Raw genomic sequence first — 22,500 nt, 5'->3', positions numbered from 1 at the left:
AATAATAGGTTCATAGGTTAGAGTTCATGTTGTTATATAGGTATGCCTTTCTGCCTCAGGTGGTTACGCTGTGGTATCGTGCCCCTGAGATTCTGCTCAGCACCAGCTACGCCACTCCCGTCGACGTGTGGTCCTGCGGCTGCATCTTCGCTGAGCTCTTCCGACGCAGGCCAATGTTTGAGGGACACACGGAGGGCGACCAGCTGCAGAGAATATTCCAGTAAGTCACCCACTCTCTCTCTCTCTCTCTCTCTCTCTCTCTCTCTCTCTCTCTCTCTCTCTCTCTCTCTCTCTCTCTCTCTCTCTCTCTCTCTCTCTCTCTCTCTCTCTCTCTCTCTCTCTCTCTCTCTCTCTCTCTCTCTCTCTCTCTCTCTCTCTCTCTCTCTCTCTCTTGTTTTCTGTTCATCAAGAGATATGTTGCTCTTTCTCTTCCTCTCTAGTCCATATTCTGAAATGCTTTGCTCTCTCATCATGACTACCTTTAAAGGCCAGGCTTTCAAGAGTAAAAATCTTGTTAATCTGTCACTAGAACCATAAAAACACCTTTAAAAACCCATGCAATTTCAACTAAAACCTTTTAAAAATAGTCAGGGTGCAGCACAGAAGTGTTTTATAAAATGGTCCATTTTCTCTTGTTCTTCTTGTAATGTTTCCTGTCTCCTCCCTGCAGCGTGATTGGGACGCCCCATGAGAGAGACTGGCCCAGGGACGTCTCACTCTCCCGCAACAACTTCAGCAACCACATAGCCAAGCCTGTGAGGGACGTAGTGCCAGAGATCACAGACGATGGCTCAGATCTCCTGGAGGTAATAGCACTCTTTGTCTTTATCTTGTCTTCCACACAGCAGGAGATTAAATGATGTGTTGTGCATAATATTATGTCAAGTCATATGAACAGTGTTGATAAAACTATTAAATCTCTTTTCTGTAATCTTTTCAAGACACCAGGAGTTCTGAGGTGATAAAATGTGATTATGGAAAAAAAATCTGATCTCTTGGTTCCCTTAACATATTAAGTGTCTTAAAAATGTATACTTTGTGATGTGTCAATAATATGAATGACAGCAATGAAATAAATATCTACATGATACATGAATGATGGTAATGAAAAACTCATAATCTCCTTGCAGAAAATGTTGAGGTTTGTGCCGAGCCGCCGCATCTCTGCCGTGGAGGCGCTGCGCCATCCTTATTTCCGGGACCAGAACACGCCACGTATCATGGCCACCAGCAACCGCTCCACACTCACCCAGCAGGTCCTCAGCCCCGCACCCCTCGCCACCAGCAGCCCCACCACTGCAGGTCACCACCACCACCATCACCACCACCCCCGGCAGGCCAACCCCTCCTCCACCACAACCACCACCACCACAACCACCTTCAGCAATCCTTCGGTGCTGGCACAGGTCAACACCAATGACGAAAACAATCCCAATGCAGGGAACAGTGCCAACACCAATGCCATGATATCCAGAGTGCCCGAGCCCAAGGTTGCTGAGCGTGCCATCACCACCGCCACCACCTCCACCAACACTGACCCCAGCACCACAGTGTCCCCCGCCCCACAGCCTGTCACCACTACCACTGCTCCCTCAACCTCCCCCACCACTGCTGGTGGCAACACCTCCTCCAACAAGTAGTTCACCACACTGGTTATTATGTGTGGTTGGGGGGAGGGGGGGGGCATAACCATGGGACAGACTAAGATATGAGTGGAAGTGAGAGTGATAATACTAGGCTGTTTGTGCCTTGTGGGGGGGGTATTCAGGGTTCATAAGGCAGTGCTACACAGCAGCTGCCACAGGGAAGGGAGAGTGTTCCTGGGCCGAGCAGGGGAAGGTGTGCGGGGTGACATGAAATCTCAGAAAACGTGCACCAGCAAGGACTTGACGCAAGGCTTCTGGGTGTGTCGTTAGTGTATTATATAGCGGGAAATAAGTCATCAAAGTGAATCTTCTGCTATCAAGAGTTCCCGTGCCCCATCTGTGCCTTGGTGGTGCCTGGGTGCCTGGCGGCGGGTGGCACCGGCCAGTTGGCGTTGTGCTCCATGTAATGCTTCACACAAAGTTCCTCACCGTAGTTTTGCTTCTCCCTTCAACAGATGAAACATGCCAGAGCACTTACTAAGTAATAAAGCAGTTTATGCAATGCATTCATTAACTTTTTTTTATACAGTATAGATAATAATAGTCTCCCACGAGCATTCCTTGTCAACATTCCTGGGAAGAAGAATTAGGTAGTATTTTTTTCGTGTCACAAAATGGTACTGGAGACTAGACCCAGTGTAATGTTTGTCGAGGTTCAGCACAGTACTCTTAGCTGTTGGCGTGTGCAGTCTTGAGGGTGAGTGTGGGAAGTGGGTAGTAGAAGGCTGAGGAGGAAATGGTTCATCATGTGGCCAAGTAGTATATACATGTTGATAATCTGGCTGAATGATATGGTGCCTATAATGAACTAACAAGTGTATACAAGCACAAGGAGCTTCTTTAGTATTAATACTGATAATGTGTTAATTGTTAAGCTGAAATTCCTCTGTATTTATTGGTACTTATGTGTGAGAGTGAGAGAGTAGCCTTTACAAGATTAATAATAATAGTAAATGTTTTCATGCCATGACAAGAAAGGAATGCTTAGAAAGAAAATCAAGTTGTCATGCATTGTTAGGGAGTGATGCAGGATGTGTAAGCTCGTTGGGAAATTTTAGTGATAAGAAATTGAGGATGTAACACCAAGAAGCAGTGACTGGACTACTAGTGTTGCCAGTATTGCCTTAGTCGCTGCATGTGTGCGAGTATATCAGGGAAGTCTGCCACCGCTGCCTCCAAGTAACGTGTGTAGTTAATTTAGCTTCTTTTCATCCCCATGAGCTCATCGATCCCCAACTAGCTATTTATTAGTGTGGTGTTGATTGTTCTGTGCCAACATCACAACGGAATGTGCCGTGTTCCAGCCATGTGGTTCAAGGTCACACAGCCATTGCTTTACCAAATGGAGTGCTGGTAATGCAAAACTGTATTTCATGTGTGTTGTGATGTATGTACGTCCACTGTCTTGAGCAATAATCATCTTACTGTTTAATTCACTGGGTCAGACTGTATGTACTACCTTTCCAACTATTCAGTTAAGTTTTCATATGATTTTTATCATTCACTCTACTACTTGGAAATTTACTTAATGCAAGTTATTTCAGTAATGGTCTCTACAAACAGTCATTATCTTTTGATTGTCAGGAACCAGTCTAATTCCTTTTTCCTTGATATATTTTGCTCAAGAGACCCTTGTATCAAACATCAATTGGCTGTTATTGCACACACTGCTTTAGTCAGATTTTGTTACTTTTTTATTCATGTATCATGGTCCTCTTAAGTGTGATCTTGGAGTCATGGTGCTGTGGGGATGACAGACACCCCACAGCTCAGCATGGAACACTGGCTTGCTTGACACCTAATGAATAGAGTTGCTGCCGGCTACAGTTTCCGGGTCGGTCGTAAATAGTCCCACTTTCCTCAGTCATTACGGACTAAGTGCAAGTTTCGTTCGGATTAGAGACTGCAATGAAAGTCCATCTTCCTGGATCAACACTTTCCAGAGTTGATTGATGAAGGTGGATTTTTGTTGAATTTTTTTATTTATTCCAGTTATGAATATGTAGGATATTTTATTTATCATGGTGTGTGTGATGTGTGGTGTTAAGTGATCAGTATAAAAAAAAAAAAGCAAACAAGAAAGACAGACCATTAACATTTTGCTGTAAACTGGCTGGCCAAAAATTGGTCAACTCTCGTCACCTAAACTTTTCATTTGGCTTCTCACATAGAGTGTTGATGACAAAAAAGAGTAGAACGTGTACACTATGGCTTATGCATTTGTTGTATGCTCTCACAGTAGCACTCATTAGATGGTGATGTAGCCAATGCTGGGTAGTTCTCGTAATATTCAGACCAATTTCATTTTTGAGTGGTATACATAATCCTTTTCGTGACATGCATCTCTGTGTCTCATTCCCTTGAAGTTAAAAAGCATTCATTCCCTATTGCTTCATTACACCAGGTTGAAATGTCAGCTTTTGTCCTGCATGGGAAGCACTGTTGTGTGTATTAGCAGTGCTTCATGCATATTTAAGTGTCTGCCACTGACCTCAAACAAATCCTATATGTATGCTGAACTTCCTACACTGAATTGCACCCTTAGAGTAGATTCCTCTCCCACTGCCATAGACTGCATATTTTAATGTTAGGAGCACAGCCACACGTTTCCTCAGAGTATTATTAATGCAGCCACCAGTGAGTGGGAATACCAGCCACCAAGGTCTCTGCTGCAGTCACCACCACATTCTAGTACCTTGTGTTCACCTAACTTGTACTTGTTTTAGCTTCCTAGTAAAGTTATTAATGTAGTTGAGCAAGCATTAACAGCCAATAACACTTATGTTAGTGAAGTGATTAACAGGAACCCTTTATGTTATTGTATTCTACTTATACCTGCTGTAAACAAGACAAATGCTTATGATAATGGGTACTATACTCGTACATATTCAGTGATGATTGTAAACCTGTACAGTTTTGCTTAAGGGTAAAGCTTAAAACTCTAACTGTGGATTATATGAATTATTTGATTAATTGAGGATACATGGTAGTGGATTATGTTTTACAAAATCATTTAATATCATTCTATAGTTTAAACATACACACAGCATTTCCACTCTGCATTTACCGTTGTATGTATCAAAAGGCTCAACAGAGCAAAGCATGTAAGGGTTTGTACTGGGTAGAACATTTGTCATGTGTGTCTTGTGGATGTCACTGTTGTACTGTGAGCAGATACACAGCAGTGCAGACAAGACTGTGGCTCGAGTGTGTGAAGCCACAAGTTACTGTTTGGTACAAAGTATTGTTCACCTGGTGATGGTGCACATCATTTAAGGGTCCAAACCTTGTGATACACTTTTAGAATGGAGCAGTGAACTCCATTGATTCCATAGTAGAGATTGTGGCTGTAGTATGATGGCTGTTCTATAGGTTTTGGAACTTTGTTCCTCTTGTGGTAGTGTAACTCGGCAGCCTCGCATGAATACACGGTGCCGCGGCACTGAGCTACCGAGGGTCAGAGAAGTTACAGTCCCTGACCAGTAGCAGGTGCACAACTGTCTTCTTGTCCACCACCCAGGACGCATCAGTCCTGCAGAGACATGGTGACCTCAGTGGCAGTGTTGGTCCGCAGGTGGCTGGCATGGCAGGGTGGAGTGCCGGGAGAGTTGTGCCGACTGGTGGTGCAGGATCACGTTGGTCTGGATGGGCTACCCAGCAACAGTTTTCCAATGTTGAGGTTTTCTTGTCAAAGAATTAAGACTTCACACTTTTCTTTTTTTCAGGGAATTTAAGGATGAAGAGAAGAACATGTATATTTTTCCAGTTCAAAACTTTACAAGGTATAGATATGTGGCACGTAGTTAAGGGACTCAATTTGCCACAAGATCTTTTTTTATTATTATTATCTTGGTCAGCTTAAGAAAGTAGTGAGAACTACTTCTTAGTCACACTGGAAAGAAGAAATTACAAGAGACACAAGTGAGTGTCATGGTGCATTTACAAATGTGAGATCTGTCATTGTCTCCCCAGTGGCCAGTGCTGCCACAGAGGAGACACGGATGGACTGTCTGCCTCCCTCTGTTTGCTCCATGTTTTATATTTATACTCCTTTTCTCCTTCTCCTGTACTCTGCATTGAGATTTATCACTTACCTTTCACAGAAGACGTAATCTCATCTTCTGGTCTTCCATTTCTCATTTCATCCAAGGTTTCATTATTCCATGAAAGAATTACTATTTTACTAATATTTGTTCAGACTAAATTTCTATAAATATATTTTTTCATATTATATAGAGGACTTGTGTGAAACTAATGGGCTTTCCTCAATAACCTTCACTGCTAACCAAACAATGACAGGACGTGCAGAGCCCTGGCTGTCGTGCTGCTGCTGCCATCAGGAGCTCCGCCGCACGGCAAGCCTGGGCCGTGCTCCCCACACATGGGCATTTATGCAAATCTATGTATTATTATTTTGGTACAATATAATCTCATGCCCATTCCTTGCACTGTAACTAACATGTACAAAAAGGTGCCACATTGTGTTTGACATTATAACACTAAATATTTTGACTACTTCAACAAAGACATCACTTTGTAGTACTACATATTACACATTGTAACTGTATTTTTTTTAATATCATTTTTTGATGAGTGTGTGTGTGTCTGTGTGGTTTGGGAGGGTTTATCCTTCACTCCTGGTATCACACTACCTAATAATACTTACACTGTGGTTTCCTATTTCATCCTAATCTGTGATCACCATTAAAGTAGCCTAATAGCTTGCAATGCAGCCACGGCTGTCAGTATTACATACTCTGTATTTTGTATGTCATCTGCCAGTCAAACTATGCCATTTATTGTGGCGTTTTAACTTCCTTAATCTCTTACTTCTCTATACTGTAATCTTTCTACAAGCATTTAATCATGTCTTCACTCCAGCCTATGACTAAACCATTCCTATGCCTTTTGTTGAGGCCTTTTTAAGCAAACAGTTTCCTTTTGACCCTCATAACCTCCCAACAAACCACAAAAATCCATAACTTCACCCAAGTTATCAAGACGATTAAGGTGCCTTCCATCGCATTTAGTGTCGTAAATCAATATTTCCTGGCAAAGTGGCCATGCCTGTGTGCCACTCTCCTCGAAACTAATTACGTCTAGGTGTATTCTTGCCAGCGCTTGGTGAGAGTAAGGTTTATGAATTAGTGTTCCAACATAAAGTAGTAGTACAATTAGTAGTACCTATTTGATATGAATGTCTGTCACGTCATTTTATTGTTACGATTTGATTCCTCTGATGATGATAAATGAGATGTGTTTTGTGTATATATTTTTTTAAGAGAATGTGAAGTGAATTTCATCCAGCATTTATTTATATGTATACATCACTCTTGCATGTGTACAGCAGTAATGCACACTCCTAAAAACACAAGCATGCACGTGGAAATTTCATCACGAATTGGTTTATTGACAGACTGATTCTGCATGACTCCAAAAATCTTTCTTAAATAGTTGTCCTGGAGAACCTTTCCCTGCCACACCATCACCAATGTTGCCTTCAGGTCAGGAGGGGGGAAGCTGCATCCTGGCCTGATGTTTAGGTGTGTGTGTTGGTGAGGTGAGGACTCCAACCCACCAACCACATGTAACTTTGTATCATCAGAAACAGGTTTAGCTACAGTAAGCCTTCTCCTACTTTACTGAGCATGGTTAAGAAATACTCCTTAAAGTCACAATGCATATCTACACTATCTGATGACCTTACCTTAAGTCTCAGATATGTATTTTTTATTTATACATTAATGTAGCAATAAAATAAATCTAAAAAATCATAAAGTGTTTTATATCACCCACTGAGTACATGAAGAGAGCAGAGGAGGAAGAAGGAATGGTTGGTGGACAATGGAGGGGATTCTTTCATGTGAGAAAGTAAGGAATTTGCAAGAAGCCAGCAAGAATACATGTGGAATAAAGAAAAAGAGAGGAAGAAAAGTCTTTAAAGGGATAAAAAAAAAAACATGAAGAGGTAAGAAATGAACAGAGAAGAGGGGGAAAAATTACTGAGTGGAGGTGGCATGAGGAAGAGAAAGCCAGATAAAGAGGAGGAAGTATATAATAAATAAACAGAAGAAAAGAAACAAAAAAAATCTTGCTGAGTGGAGGTGGTATGAGGAATACAAAGGAAAAGGAGGGAAACCCAAACAACAACAGACCTTTAGGTCTTTGCAAGGCTGTTTGGTAACTACTTCGAACTATCTACAAGATACAGAGAGACAGGACAGTACAGCAGAAGGCTCTTCCCCACCCACTACTCTTTCCAGCTTGCCCTTGCATGAAAATTGTGGATAAAGTACCATGCAGTATGGAAAAACTGATATGGAATTTTAATAGAAAAAGAATGAAAGGAATTCTATTTACCCTATGGTGAATTCTATACGCCTATCTGAAAATGAGTACATTAATAATAAAATCGTTCTGTAAAATAAATGAGTTATTTTAGTAAATACAGAGGTTGTAATTTTGCATTCTTATTCGGACAGGAAGAGAGATTGTTAGGGATTAGGATTTAAATGTTTGTCTATTTTATTTTTTTAATTATTCAGTTGAATACTGTCTTCGATTTCAGGAGAAAGTTTATTTCGGATATTAACGACGCAATTAAAAAAGAAATGCTTTGTGTCTAAGGGTTTAAAGCGTTTGGGTGCAATCTTGCAACCAATTTCTTGTCAGGTTGGGATGATCCATGATAAAATATTTACTAGCGTCAAGGTTGTTATAACCTTTAAAAAATTTTAAGCACTTCAATTAGGTTTCCTCTTATTCCGCGTTTCGTTAGGCTACATAGATTTAATTCATCTAGTCGTTCCTTATACAGTTTATTACTCAATCTTGAAATCATTTTAGTAACTCTACGCTGTATTCTGTTTATTTATTTATTTATTTTATCTTTTTTTTCTGGTTTGTCAATGTCTGTTTTGTAATACGGTGACCAGAACTGCACACAGTATTCTAGGATGTGGGTACACGAGTGGGTTATATAAGACAAGTATATTTTTTTCTGATTTGTTTATTTATTTATTTATTTCCAAAGAGATCTACTAATTTATTTGATGTCTATACTATTTTTGTGCAATGCTGACTTTTTTTTATTATCTTTCAACACTACAACACTAAAATATCCTTCTTTTTTTCAGAGCTTAACAGAGGTATTATCAATTTCATATCTCGCATGAACGTTGTTGCTCCCGATATGGAGAACTTTACACTTTTCTATACTGAATCGCATCTGCCATTTTCTGCCCAGCCTGCTAATTTATTAAGGTCTCAGTATAGTTCCTGCCATTGTGATGTTGACGTTACTTTACTTATTATTTTGGTGTCGTATGCGAATTTACTTGTTTTACAATTAATTCCTTCATTTTTATCATTTTATGTATATTATAAAAAGTAATGGCCCTAATACAGAGTTTTCAGGAACGATGCTATTTACATTATGTCAATCTGACTCTTCCGTTAATTACAACACGGTGTTTTCTCCCTGAGCCAGTAAGAGGTAGAAAATAAACAAAGAACAGAAAAAAAAATAATACAGAGAGAGAGAGAGAGAGAGAGAGAGAGAGAGAGAGAGAGAGAGAGAGAGAGAAGGGGTGGAAAAGGGGAGAGGAAGGATGTAGGACACTCATATCTCAATTTACAATTTACAATTTCCATAGCATAAATGGAACAAAGTTTTTTTTTCCAGAAATTATATAAATAACCTTATAATCGAGTCTGTGCCACTATGTATATTTCGCGTCGGCGAGTTACACCGGCCAATACGTACTGCAGAGTGGGCTTACATCGCAATTTCTGCTGGGTAAGTCATCTTTATCAATGTATTTTTTTTTTTTTATAGATAATATCAGGACATTTTGAATATAGTGAAATACGTATATATGGTGTACTTCAATTAATATCCTGCGATCACTTCATCAGTCAACTATTCCTTTACAACATGTTGATGGCGGCGCCCCCACAAGTGAATTCCAAACATCTACCACCCTCCTTGAGAACCACTTCATTCCTGCCTCATTTTTAGATAACATTTATGAAACTGAAACTATTGTCCGTGAAGTCTAGTCATTCAGAAGCTCGACAACAGAGTTAGAATAGATTTAAAAATAAATTTCAGCACCATCAGTGAATATTCTACGTGGAGTATATACATAACATACTGTACGTGACTAAATAGGCTACTGTGAACGATGTGGCCATAGGATAAAAGCCCGCCAGATGAGAAAGGCGGAAACATACAGTTGTTCATATTTCCGTTATTCCATGAAAGAGGTTTTGTCGTGGAAGTGAAAACATGGAGGTTGATGATGGTGGTGGTGGTACAAAATTAAATTTGTACTAGTACAATTTGAGGACTTCAGAATGAATGGTGATAAATTAATGAGAGAGAGAGAGAGAGAGAGAGAGAGAGAGAGAGAGAGAGAGAGAGAGAGAGAGAGAGAGAGAGAGAGAGAGTTATGTTCTGTTTGCCATTTTACATTAGAATAATAACTACAACATAAAAATACATGCACACAAAACTGACGATACTAAAATTGCGCTTTAAGGCAGCTATTTTGTTTTCCTCATACCGCTAATTGTTGTATAATAATTGCAGTTTCCAGCATTTACGATAGATTACCATTATCTATATATTTTTCGTCGATTTTAAGATATAAAAAGTACATTGAAGTCTTTAAAAGTTTGCAAGTTCTTTAATGTAAACTTTTGGCGCACTCGAACGCGGATAGTCGGCGTAAACAACACTGTCCGGCGAGACTAGTATAGTGCGGAGGATTTATCACAATTTACATCATATTTACAGTGTACCGGTGCGTGGTGAAGTAAGAGTAAGTGACAGTGAGTATCGAGGATTAAGTGGCTTAGGTGTGAAGTGGCCGGGAGAGAGATAAAAGAGCGTGACGAGAGTTGAAGTGGCGAGGACCAACCTGTCGAGGAGCTACATGAGGTGAGATGCTTCTTCTGTTGGTATTTTTTATCAGCTTCTGTGTCTATATGTGTGTTTTGTCAGTATTCAAGGGGAATAGGAATGCAGGGTACTATTCAAGGGTGAGTGGGACGGTTTAGGTATATCAAAAAGATGTAAGTAGTAATTGAGTGATCGTTCATTTTTATTTTGTGTGTCTCGCCATTATTCAAGGTGATTAGGGAGGCAAGTTATTATTCAAGGCTAAAAGTTAGAGAAGCAAGTTAATATTCAAGGCTAAAAGTGGGACAATGTAGGTAAATGGAAGAGACAGACATGGTAATCAAGTGACAATATCTAGTCTATCTAAATCAATGAATGGTATGTTGGTCAGTCCCTTTGAGCATTGACTCCGTTGGCTCCTAAACAGTCACTAGGTAAGCAAGTATTAGGTATAGGAACAACATATAAATCATGTGGTGAGGAAAAACAGCAATGGATTATTTTTCTTAATAGAGTGCTCATGGTATACAAAGGCAAGAGAAAGGTATAGATACCTAGTATCATTTTGGTTAAAGGAACTGGGCATGAGAAAAACGGAAAAGACATCAATTAAAACAGTACTGGAACTGACAGGAGACAAAGGCAATGACATTACATTATTGAACCATAGGGAAACATTCTTGGAAAGTAAGAAACAGAATCATTGAGGGAGAAAGGAAGATAGAAGAGAGTGACCTAAGGAGTGATTTAACCCATACAGTATTGTGCTTTCTCAGAAATAGGTGTTTTGTCAGGTTGCATTTTTTATATATTTTTTATTTACACTGTAAAATGAGAAAAATATAACAAATCATGTGATATATATATATATATATATATATATATATATATATATATATATATATATATATATATATATATATATATATATATATAATTCCCATGCCATGAATGAAAGTGTGGCTACCATACGATTTTGATTCTTGGATTTTTTTCCCTTCTCAGAGCTCACAATATCAGACTACGGATGCAAAATTTTATTTCTATATTTTTAAAGCTTTTATTCTCACCTTTACATACACTTTCTACAACCCTATAGTGTGTGTAATAAATAAGTATTTCTTCACATTACAAATACCTATAAATTAACAACAATTGCACATTCAATAAAAAAGTTGGATTTGCATATGGCAACATCCCTTGTCTCAAGGCTGTGGCTACTACACCTGCAGTTCTCAAAGTAAAGAGAATACAGTGGAACCTTGGGTGTAGAACTTAATTTGTTCCTGAATGCTGTTTAAAATCCAAAATGTTCAAAAGCTATTTTCCCGATAGGAATCAATGTAAAATGGATTAATCTGTTCCCAGTCACCAGTTTAACCTGTCTTAGCAGCTTATGACAGATGCTCTCACCGCCAAGATGGCTGCTTCAGAACATTTCCAGCTCAAATTATTTACCCAGAAAAGATGTATTGAATGAACTTAGTGACACAGAACTCATCAGAAGATACTGTTTAGACTGTGCAGGTATTTTCTTTGTCACCGATCTAGTGAGGGAAGCCTAACCTCTGGACACAGAGAAAAACAATCCACTTACTGTTAAAATGAAGGTAATCATAGCACTTGGATATCTTGCTGCTGGGAAAAATGCAGTTGTGCAGTAGTGATGGCATTATGAGTGATCGAGAGAGCCACAGGTGGTTCAGGATTACTCCTGAGCACTGAAAACTTTTTACATCGAGGCTTTTCACCAGGATCACACTTACCTTATTTCAAAGATTGAATTACTGCCTTACATTCTGTGTCTCTCCCCTAAATATATAAAAACGAAGTAAATATTTATAGAAACTATAAATTAGTAATAAATGGCAGCTTTTGCTATGTCTTTTAACTCTAGAAATGAAGGAATTGTTCTAGAACCGAATTATGGTACTGCAACCAAAGCAATAATGAGTTCAAAATTTTGTTCGAAAATCAATTTGTTTGGAAAGTGAGGTGTTCAGTAACCGAGGTTTCACTGTACTCTGAATTTTACGACTTTCAGTTTTCCTTTCCGTTTACTCTGAAGTCTCGTATCTTATTTCTTATAGATTTGAGAAGTAACTTCCTAGGAGAAAGTAACTTACCTTTTATATGTGTTGATTTTTTTGGAAACACAGCAGCCCATCCTATGTAGCCAACTCCGCAACAATGTCAGTGTGGCGAGAAAATTTCAGCAAAAAAAAAAAAAAGGGCCCACTGGGGTGCCTGCCCCAAAACAGAGTCAAAAGTGCTAGTCAGAGAATGCAGGATAAGTATCTTGAAACCTCCCTCTTGGAAGAGTTCAAGTCATAAGAAGATGAAAATACAGAAGTAGGCAGGGGAGTTCCAGAGTGTACCGGAGAAAGGAATGAATGATTGAGTTGGTTAACTCTAGCTTTAGAGAGGTGTACAGAATAAGGATGAGAGAAAGAAGAAAGTCTTGTGCAGTGAGGCTGTGGGAGGATGGGAGGCATGCAGTTAGCAAGATCAAAAGAGCAATTGTCATAAAAATAGTAGTAGAAGATAGCAAATGTGACATTGCAGCAATAAGAAAGAGGCTGAAGACAGTCAGTTAGAGGAGAGGAGTTGAAAAGATGAAAAGCTTTTGATTCCATCCTGTCTAAAAGAATGATATGAGTGGAACCCCTCTCCCTCCCACACATAAGAAGCATACTTCATACATGGATGGTTAAAGCCCCTGTATGGAGTTAGCAGCTTCGGGGGGGGGTGAGAAAAACTGGCGGAGATGACTCGGAATGGCCAACTTCATAGAAGCTGTTTTAGCTAGAGATGAGATGTGAAATTTCCAGTTTAGATTATAAGTAAAGGACAGACTGAGGATGTTCAGTACAGAAGAGAGGGACAGTTGAGTGTCATTAAAGAAGAGTGGATAGTTGTCTGGAAGGTTGTGTCGAGTTGATAGATGGAGGAATTGTGTTTTTGAGGCACTGAACAATACTAAGTTTGTTCTGCCCCAATCAGAAATTTTAGAGAGATAAGAAGTCAGGGGTTCTGTGTCTTGCATGAACTGTTTACTTCCTGAAGGGTCTGAAGGGTTGGATGTTGATGAAAAGATTTGGAAAAATTGCAGGGTGGTATCATCATCATAGGAGTGGATAGGACATGAAATCTGGTGTAGAAGATTATTGATGAATAATAGGAAAAGAGTGGGTGACTGGACAGAACCACTATTAATAGATTTTGGAGAACAGTGACTGTCTACCACAGCAGCAATATAATGGTCAGAAAGGAAACTTGAGATGAAGTTATAGAGAGAAGGATAGAAACTGTAGGAGGGTAGTTTGGAAATCAAAGCTTTGTGCCTGACTTTATCAAAAGCTTTTGATATGTCTAAGGCAAAAACAAAAAATTTCACCAAAATTTCTAAAAGAGGATGACCAAGACTCAGTAAGAAAAGCCAGAAGATCACCAGTATAGCGGCCTTGATGGAACCCATACTGGTGATCAGATAGAAGGTTGTAAAGTGATAGATGATGAGGAATTTTCCTGTTGAGGATAGATTAAAAATCTTTAGATAGGCTGGAGATTAAAGCAATAGGACAGTAATTTGAGGGATTAGAATGGTCACCCTTTTTAGGAACAGGCTGAATGTAGGTAAACTTCCAGCAAGAAGGAAATGTAGATGTTGATGGACAGAGTTGAAAGAGTTTGACTAGGCAAGGTGCAAACATGGAGGCACAGTTTCAGAGAACAAAAGGAGGGACCCCATCAGGTCCATAAGCCTTCCAAGGGTTTATGCCATTTGAGGTCATGGAAAACATCATTATGAAGCATTTTAAAGGGCAGCATGAAGTAGTCAGAGGGTGGAGGGGAGGGAGGATCAAGTCCTGAATCATCCTAGGTAGAGTTTTTAGCAAAGGTTTGAGCAAAGAGTTCAACTTTAGAAACAGATCAGATGGCAGTGGTGCCATCAGGTTGAAATAAAGGAGGGAAAGATGAAGAAGCAAAGTTATTGGAGATGTTTTTGGTTAGGTGCTAGAAGTCTCAAGGGGAGTTAGATCTTGAAAGATTCTGACACTTTCTATTAATGAAGGAGTTTTTGACTAGTTGGAAAACAGACTTGGTATGGTTCCGAGCAGAAATATAAAGCACATGAGATTCTGTTGGTGGAAGGTTCAGATATCCTTTGTGGGCCACTTCTTTATCATGTATAGCATGTTGACATAGGCTTTAAAAAAAAATAATAATAATCCCTAAATATGTTTCAGTTCCTACAAAAGTATTCTGTGTATAATAACTCCAAGTGCAATGTGTATGAAAACATTCACTCCTGACTTGTCAAAATATTCTTTGTTACTGTTAGTGACAAGTCTTGTACGTATAAACAAAATTGAAGGCAATAAGATGGCTCAAAAATGAAATTGTATATATATATATATGTGTACTAAACACTTCCCTAAGAGGTATGTACTAAACACTGTATGAGTTAAAGCATAACAGTTCCAAAAACAAAGGAGACACCGTATACATACTACATTCCTTCTTTAAGAGGTTATTGTGTTTCAGACTCCATGTGTGCAGACATATTACTGTCTAGTTCTACTGTGTAGCTACTTGTGTGGCTAAGAATTACATTTCCATTCCTGGTGCTAACAATACATGCTCTGGGTACATACCTGTGGAATGCTGCACTCCTGCCTCAGATCTGTGTGGTGGCTGGTCGGAGGTTTACAGTTTATTTCACCATACACCAGGCACTGGCAACTATGTACTTGAAAAAAAAAAAAAAAAAAACATCATCCAGGAAAATATTTTATTACCCACAGGAAAATTACAAATAATTATTCACCTTGCAAGTTATTTATTATTGCCAGAGTTGAATTAAAAATTAAAACATATTTGTTTGTATGTAAAGAAAATTACAGTATTTTTATTAATTGGGACATTTGCAATGGCCTAGAAAAACTGCCAGATTCACTATAAAAAATTGGTATGCTGGAAAAAACCTATACATCATTTATGTACTATCAAATCTAATCTTCTCTTAAAGCTCTCCAATGACTCAGTACTGACAACTTGATTACTGAGTCCGTAGAGTAGTAGATGAATGGAACAGACTCAGTAATCAAGTTGTTAGTGCTGAGTCTTTGGGGAGCTTTAAGAGAAGATTAGACAGATTTATAGATGGGGATGATTGTGGAAATAGGTAGGTATATTTCATACAGGGACTGCCATGTGTAGGTGTGATGGCTTCTTGCAGCTTCCCTTCTTATGTTCTTAAATCAGCTGAAGAAATATTAAGAAAATTTTTAGCGCCATCATCAAGTAAAGAGCAAGAAATGTGGCAAAATTAGCTAAATACTACTAACATCATCTCAATTTTGGGATGTAGGTAGCATCATCTTCAGATGAATGTTGTTTTTTTCTTCTTGTTAGCATACAGCTTTATAGATCCTGGCACATATGAAAGAAAGGGTTTCATGTCAACACTGCAAACTTGTATCTCCCGCCTTGGAGTTTTTGGGTGTTTTGAAGAAGTTGGTGTGTCTGATATGGGTCAGTCCTTTCATCTTGACGTGGTTTTGGCCATCACAGTATCCTGGAAGTCATGAATAATACTTATTTGATTCTCTTTGGAATTCATCAGATGAAACAGTAGTCCCTGTGAAAACCAGTAGAAAATGTTTCAAATTAAATATGCAACAGGAGACTAGAAATAAATAAGAAAACACTGAGAGCCTAGTTTCAAGTATTTAGCTTATAATAACTGTTCTATAGAATGTGCATCACCAGATCCTGTGAATGTTGTTAGCATAAACACTAAGGATTAGAATGTGCATCACCAGATCCTGTGAATGTTGTTAGCATAAACACTAAGGATTAATGTTTTGTAGCATATAGGCACAGTACATCAAGATATATCACAAGAGGCAATTTTAGAATGTGCATCTCCAAAGAACTGTGAGAGGATATACTGAGTCCTATATGAAAGCAGCCAATAATCACTGGCAACTCAGGCCATTATGAACACCCCAGTTGATCATATATACAGTTCATAAATTAATTCAGCTTATTGACTTTAAAAACTAGCCAATATTTTTCATTGGCACTGACGAGTGAGAAATAATTTTTACCTTGTAATTTATTTATTTGCAATGGTGAGTAAAATATACTTGCGACTTTTGGGTGAGGATGGTGTGTGGGTTTTGACTGATGGATGAGTGGTATTATTTAGTGATCAAGTCAGCTTGTGACTCAGTCATTATGAACAGCAGAAAATGGACTAGCATAACTGCAGTTTGTTACAATACACAGGACAATGGCTGTGTACTGTTTTATTTTGGAGTATTTTGAACCTCTTGTGTCACATGTTGGGAGTTAGTAATAGTGTTGATAATGAGAGTTTAAGATTTAACCTCTACGCAGATTTAACCTCTATGCAGAAATACTATGTTTCATTGTTATATGAAAGCATTCTCAGAAGGATCCTGTAGAGATAGCTCATCAAATTGTTAACTCTTTCCCTATTGGGCAAATTTTTTATATTTTGCTTCATTCAATGTCACTGGCAATTTGAAGTTATTGTATAAGTGCTTCATTAAAACAACACTTTGCCTTGTATTTACCTAGGAGCGAGCCGACAGGATGCATATTGCTGTTGAAGGATGTTCTCATGGGGAACTAGACACCATCTATAATGTGATCCAGCGGTTGGAGCAGATGCACGGCTTCAAGGTGGACCTCCTGCTGTGTTGTGGAGACTTCCAGTCCGTGCGCAATGAACAGGACCTCAAATGCATGGCTTGTCCAATCAAGTATATGAGTATGCATGATTTCTACAGGTGAGGAGCATATTTGCTTGAACTGTCTTGCTGAAAGGGATTGATGTAGATGTGTATGTTGACATTTGCATATTGAAAATTACTCATTGGTATTTCCGGGTAATATCATTATCATATTGCAAAACTGGATTTCAGAATCAGATCCTCACTATGTATTGTGCACTCTCCTCCCCACTCCTTCAGTTTTTTTCTCTTTACCATAACCATCCATAAGATCCATTCACATTGTGCAGTGTTGCTTGGTTTTGAAAAACCCATCTTGGGGTCACACTCCCTGTTGGGTGTTTGGCCAGGTTAGACTAGTTTGCTGTGCTGAGCCTAAACATGCAGGAGGATATGGATTGCTTCCAGTGAGGACTTGTCTCTGCCCAACACTCAAGAAATGGCCCACAACCTGACCTTCACATACACCCTCAACACCTCACACTGCCTTGGAGTAGACATGACAATTTTTCAACACTGTGCACTGCCTTGAAGTTTACACTACAGTGCACACCATAATATGTACACCAGACATTACCTATGTATCTCATCTTGGTTTTAATATTGCCAACACCTTGTCCATTCTGAATCCCATACTTTTATGACTAATCCTTGAGCCATTCTTCCTTCCCATCCTTCACATACTATAAAAACACATCTGCACCTTGCCTCCTGGATAAGACTGACCCAACCCTCTTGTTGCAACTCCCAGGTACCATTCAGGTGAGAAGAAAGCCCCTGTCTTGACCATTTTCATCGGAGGCAACCACGAAGCCTCCAACTACCTGCAGGAGCTTCCCTATGGTGGGTGGGTGGCCCCTAACATTTACTACATGGGGTATGCCGGAGTGGTCAGATATGGAGGGCTGCGCATTGGGGGCCTGTCAGGGATATATAAGGGCCCAGACTACCTCAAGGGCCACTATGAAAAGACACCTTATTCCGACGATTCAATACGCAGTGTTTATCATGTGCGAAACCTTGAGGTCTTTAGGCTGAAGCAGGTGAGGTCAATGCTGCCTCGTGAGGGGTTGCCCACTCTTGTGTTGTTGTCAGTACATACTAGCGTTTGTTTGTTGATATCTGTTGTAGACACTTTGCTGCTCAAGCTGTTTATTTATTTATTTTTCTCAAGTTGATATGTTTTTACTGATTTTTATTTGATTTTAATAATTTTTTTTATGTGTTTTCATTAATGCACCGGGTATATCAATGCTCACTGTTTTTTCTTTGGTTTGAAATGACATACCTAGTAAATAAATATAATAATTAAAATACCATACAGTGTATTCATGGATTTTCAGATACACCTAGTCAGAAGTTACATCTCATGTGATAGGCTGATAGATTTATTGTAAGTCAGAGTTTTTGTAAAAGTCTCAGTTTTTATAATCAGTAGACAAGCATTTTGTTAATGCATTTGTTTTAAGCCTTGCCTTCATTCTCTGAGCTTCTAATAACTAAATTAATAGGAAATTGATGTGGTAATTGTAGCACATCACATATTCAGCAGCTGTATAAAATACCCCTCTATCCTGCACAGCTCTCTGGTGACCATGACGTGTTCATGAGCCATGACTGGCCGCGTGGCATCTACCACCATGGGCCCAAGGAGAGACTCATGCGACTCAAGAAGCACTTCCGCTCTGAGATAGAGAACAACACTCTGGGTTCCCGTGCCGCTGAGGAGGTGCTGAAAAATTTGCGGCCAAAGTATTGGTTCTCTGGCCACCTCCATGTGAGGTTCCCTGCCGTCCTGCAGCACAAGGTGGGCCTCCAGTGGCAGCGTCGACATGCTGCCTCATTACTCAGTGCTGTGGCACCTGAGGTTCATGTTGTACTAGTGCATATAGTGATAAATGCCTGAATATTTGGTGAAGCTTGATACATTGAAGTCATTCTTGATATTCTGATATCTCTTATGGTCTGTCTGTATTATCTCTCTGTCCATCTATCTACTGTCTTTCAATCCATCTTTGCCTCTATGAATTGAATGATATCCAAAATGTTATCCAAGGTGTGACATTAGTGAGGTCACTTATCATTACACATTCTACATTAAGATATTGTTTGTCAGTACTTATTACATATATCAATTTTTATTACTTCAGACTTTTTTTCTGGCTACTTCTACCATGTGTGGCTTAGCCACACTTTTTTTAAAGAACAGTATCCCCGAGAAGGATGTAAAAAAAAAAAAAAAAAAAAAGCTAAACGGTGACGAAGTGATGAAGTAGGCAAGGACCCTCGTTTCAGGGGCCTCCTGTCCCCGTCTGGATTTGCACGATGCTTACACAGTATTTGTTTTGTTTTACTCCTCCATTTGCCTTGTATAGTGCAGTACAAACTTTGCTTCACGCCTTGTGTTACCTTTTGATTTTTACTGATTTATACTTTTACCACTGTAGCACACATTATGGAAATAGACTTCCAACTGTAGTGCTTGATCTGCTTATGGGAGATATTGAACATTGTGTTTGATCTCTGGGAGTTGGATCAAACCTTAGAATCATTGCAATGTCATCCTCTTAGACAGGTCCATCACATTAATATACTGATTAGGTGTTTCATCAAATTACGTTCTGCCAGAGCCCTCCAGATTTATATAATTAATTGTACATGTCTCAGCAGTTCTCCACCTTTGGTTACAGTAACTCACAGCTAACTGGCACTTGTTGGAGTTGTAGAATGTTAGATGTCTGAACTTTACACTTGCTTGGTTATTACTTTGCTCATGAGGCTGTTGCCATTATATAATTTGTTGAAAAATGATCTCAGTATGAGCAGACTTTCAATGTGATGTTTATTCCTTCACTAACTCATTTTTACTTCATATCCATGCTTTCATAAAAGTCTGTTTCACTTGTCAGAAAAAGATATTGATTTGCCATTGGGAATTGTGATCAAACCAAGAAAGGAAAGAAACATTTGATGTCTTAAGAGCCACTGGGCAGGGATAGTACTGTGCATCCTTACCTAACAAGAGAGGCTTTATTAACTGTGGTTTACTCTCTTATTTTTACAAATATTTTTTAGTTGTGATGATTTCTTTAGAATACCAGATGCCCAGGTGCCAGTTACCTGAGAATTTAGTATATAGTTTTGCAGTTAATAATTTTCTCATATGCTACGTGACTTAAGTTAATACCTTTGCCATTCTTTTAACACATGGAAGAATTGTAGGGCATATAATAACTAGTTATTTTAGCTAGTGACTTCTCTCTCACTGTCCTCTGAATTGGTAGTGAGTAGCCTGATGGAGTTAGTCAAGTGTTAGTAAAGGATTTCCTGTTCCCCAAAGGAGTAAGGTCATGCTTATTTTTGGTGTGTCCTGCTGTTTGAGGGAGGTGGCTGGACTGGCCACACCCTGGCCTGAGCCGCAGTAGTGTGGTTCTTGTACATTTTGTAAAGCTTTGCTCATCCTTTGCTTGACTGTGTGACCATAATAATCCAAGTAGTTGTGAGGACCTAATGCACTTCAGTCATAAACTATTAGTTAAAAAAAAAAAAAAAGTGCCTAAGAATTTATGTGGTTATCCTTATATAATTATTTCACATCCACAGAGATTAATAATGAGAATTGAATTTATCCCCATCAGACTTGTTTGCCTTCAGTGTCATTGTCAGTCTTTATTTACTTCTCTAATACAGGATGAAAATACTCAGAGTATCAAGGTCACAAAATTCTTAGCACTTGACAAGTGCCTCCCTCGGCGAGACTTCCTCCAGGTGATTGAGGTTCCAAGCACCGAGCCACTTGAGCTAAGTTATGATGCAGAATGGCTGACAATCCTCCGTCTTACCAACCACCTTCTCTCTGTTAGTGACAAGACAGTCTACATGCCAGGCCCAGGCAGTTCTGAGAGGTAACTTTACGCTGGTACTGGAACACTTCACCCTTGTTGAAGTAGCCAGTATGTAATCAGTGGTTTTCTGGTGTAACATTACGTATAGTTCTTTAAAGCAACATCCTGCTTTGCCAAGAATCCTAGAAGATCCTGGTGGTTCAATCCCATGGTTGTTGGTTTGATGTCTAGCAGCATGCAATTGTTGTCTCTTATCCTCTTAAAGCCATTGTGTTGAAAAGCAGCATATCATTTCTGTTTTTAATCTGTGACTCGTAACATTTAAAAAATTCAAGTATACATCATATTTTTACACAAAGGAGAGTACTTATGTACTGGAAAATTTCTTCAGCTATATGGTTCTTACCTGCATTGTTGTGCAGACATATAGATCATGCCCATTCTCATCATCACCATGAGTTACCATAACCATCATCATTTACTTCATCTTTTCTTCATTGGCACTCAGCATGATCTGCCATCTTTTTTTTTTCTCTCTCTCTCTCTCTCTCTCTCTCTCTCTCTCTCTCTCTCTCTCTCTCTCTCTCCTCTCTCTCTCTCTCTCTCTCTCTCTCTCTCTCTCTCTCTCTCTCTCTCTCTCTCTCTCTCTCTCTCTCTCTCTCTCTCTCTCTCTCTCTCTCTCTCTCTCTCTCTCTCTCTCTCTCTCTCTCTCTCTCTCTCTCTCTCTCTCTCTCCACTTCATCACATCCAACAGACTGGGAAAGGGGGCGTCTTCTCTTTCTTTCTTTCTCAAATTCTTCCACTTGGCTGGAGAGGTTGTAGAGTTAACGTTTCCTTATCAGCTCCTTTCTAAGGTGTTTCCTGCTATAGTCTGTAATACTTAGTATTAGTTACCCTATAGAAGTAGTGCAGTCAAAAGAACCCTAATTCTTACATTTCACTGCTTCTCTCTAGTCTCTGTCAGTACGAGTCTCAAGGTGTGATGGATTCCTTACCATCCTTGCAGATATCAGTTTACACCGTCCCAAGAGGAAATTGCAGAAACTGTGCAGAAGATGGATGGTAACATGAGGATACCCCTCAGCTTCACCGCGACAGCTGAGTCCTACCAGGAGGCACGGGGCAAGCCGAGGATGGACCTGGTGCAGATGCCTCGGCCACTGCTCAACCCACAGACCACGGTGCTGTGTGAGAGGCTGGGCATTGATGATCCACTTTCCCTTCTACTTGGCAATAAGCAGAGGACCCTCGCCTCTCCTAGAGTCAGCCAGGTCATGTCTCCCACAATTAGTGAGTCAGAACTTAACATCACCATGGAAACCTCCAAGCTGTCCACT

General features: G+C 39.5%; 2 protein-coding genes across 2 annotated transcripts in view; both read left to right on the top strand.

Annotated features, from left to right (window-relative positions):
* The window catches only part of LOC135101782 (cyclin-dependent kinase 4-like), a gene marked incomplete at its 5' end in the record, with an annotated part of 9,843 nt that extends 2,419 nt beyond the window's left edge, over positions 1 to 7,424 (top strand). Inside the window, 3 exon segments of the mRNA XM_064006076.1 lie at positions 60 to 220; positions 671 to 806; positions 1,131 to 7,424. Of these exon segments, the coding sequence (XP_063862146.1) occupies positions 60 to 220; positions 671 to 806; positions 1,131 to 1,640 (807 nt within the window).
* A 2,924-nt stretch (positions 7,425 to 10,348) lies between these two features.
* Positions 10,349 to 22,500, top strand: part of LOC135102228 (lariat debranching enzyme B-like) — a 15,813-nt gene continuing 3,661 nt past the window's right edge. Inside the window, exons 1-6 of the mRNA XM_064007096.1 lie at positions 10,349 to 10,590; positions 17,164 to 17,375; positions 18,070 to 18,361; positions 18,901 to 19,125; positions 21,009 to 21,223; positions 22,170 to 22,500. The exon at positions 22,170 to 22,500 is cut by the window's right edge and continues 12 nt beyond it. Coding sequence (XP_063863166.1) covers positions 17,179 to 17,375; positions 18,070 to 18,361; positions 18,901 to 19,125; positions 21,009 to 21,223; positions 22,170 to 22,500 — 1,260 coding nt within the window. The 5' untranslated portion in view covers positions 10,349 to 10,590; positions 17,164 to 17,178. The remainder of the gene's footprint in view (positions 10,591 to 17,163; positions 17,376 to 18,069; positions 18,362 to 18,900; positions 19,126 to 21,008; positions 21,224 to 22,169) is intronic.

The sequence above is a fragment of the Scylla paramamosain genome, chromosome 7 (genome assembly GCF_035594125.1).
Source record: "Scylla paramamosain isolate STU-SP2022 chromosome 7, ASM3559412v1, whole genome shotgun sequence".
In the NCBI taxonomy this organism is placed as follows: domain Eukaryota; kingdom Metazoa; phylum Arthropoda; class Malacostraca; order Decapoda; family Portunidae; genus Scylla; species Scylla paramamosain.
Note: the sequence above shows the minus strand (reverse complement) of the source record. Positions and strands in the feature narration are given on the sequence as shown.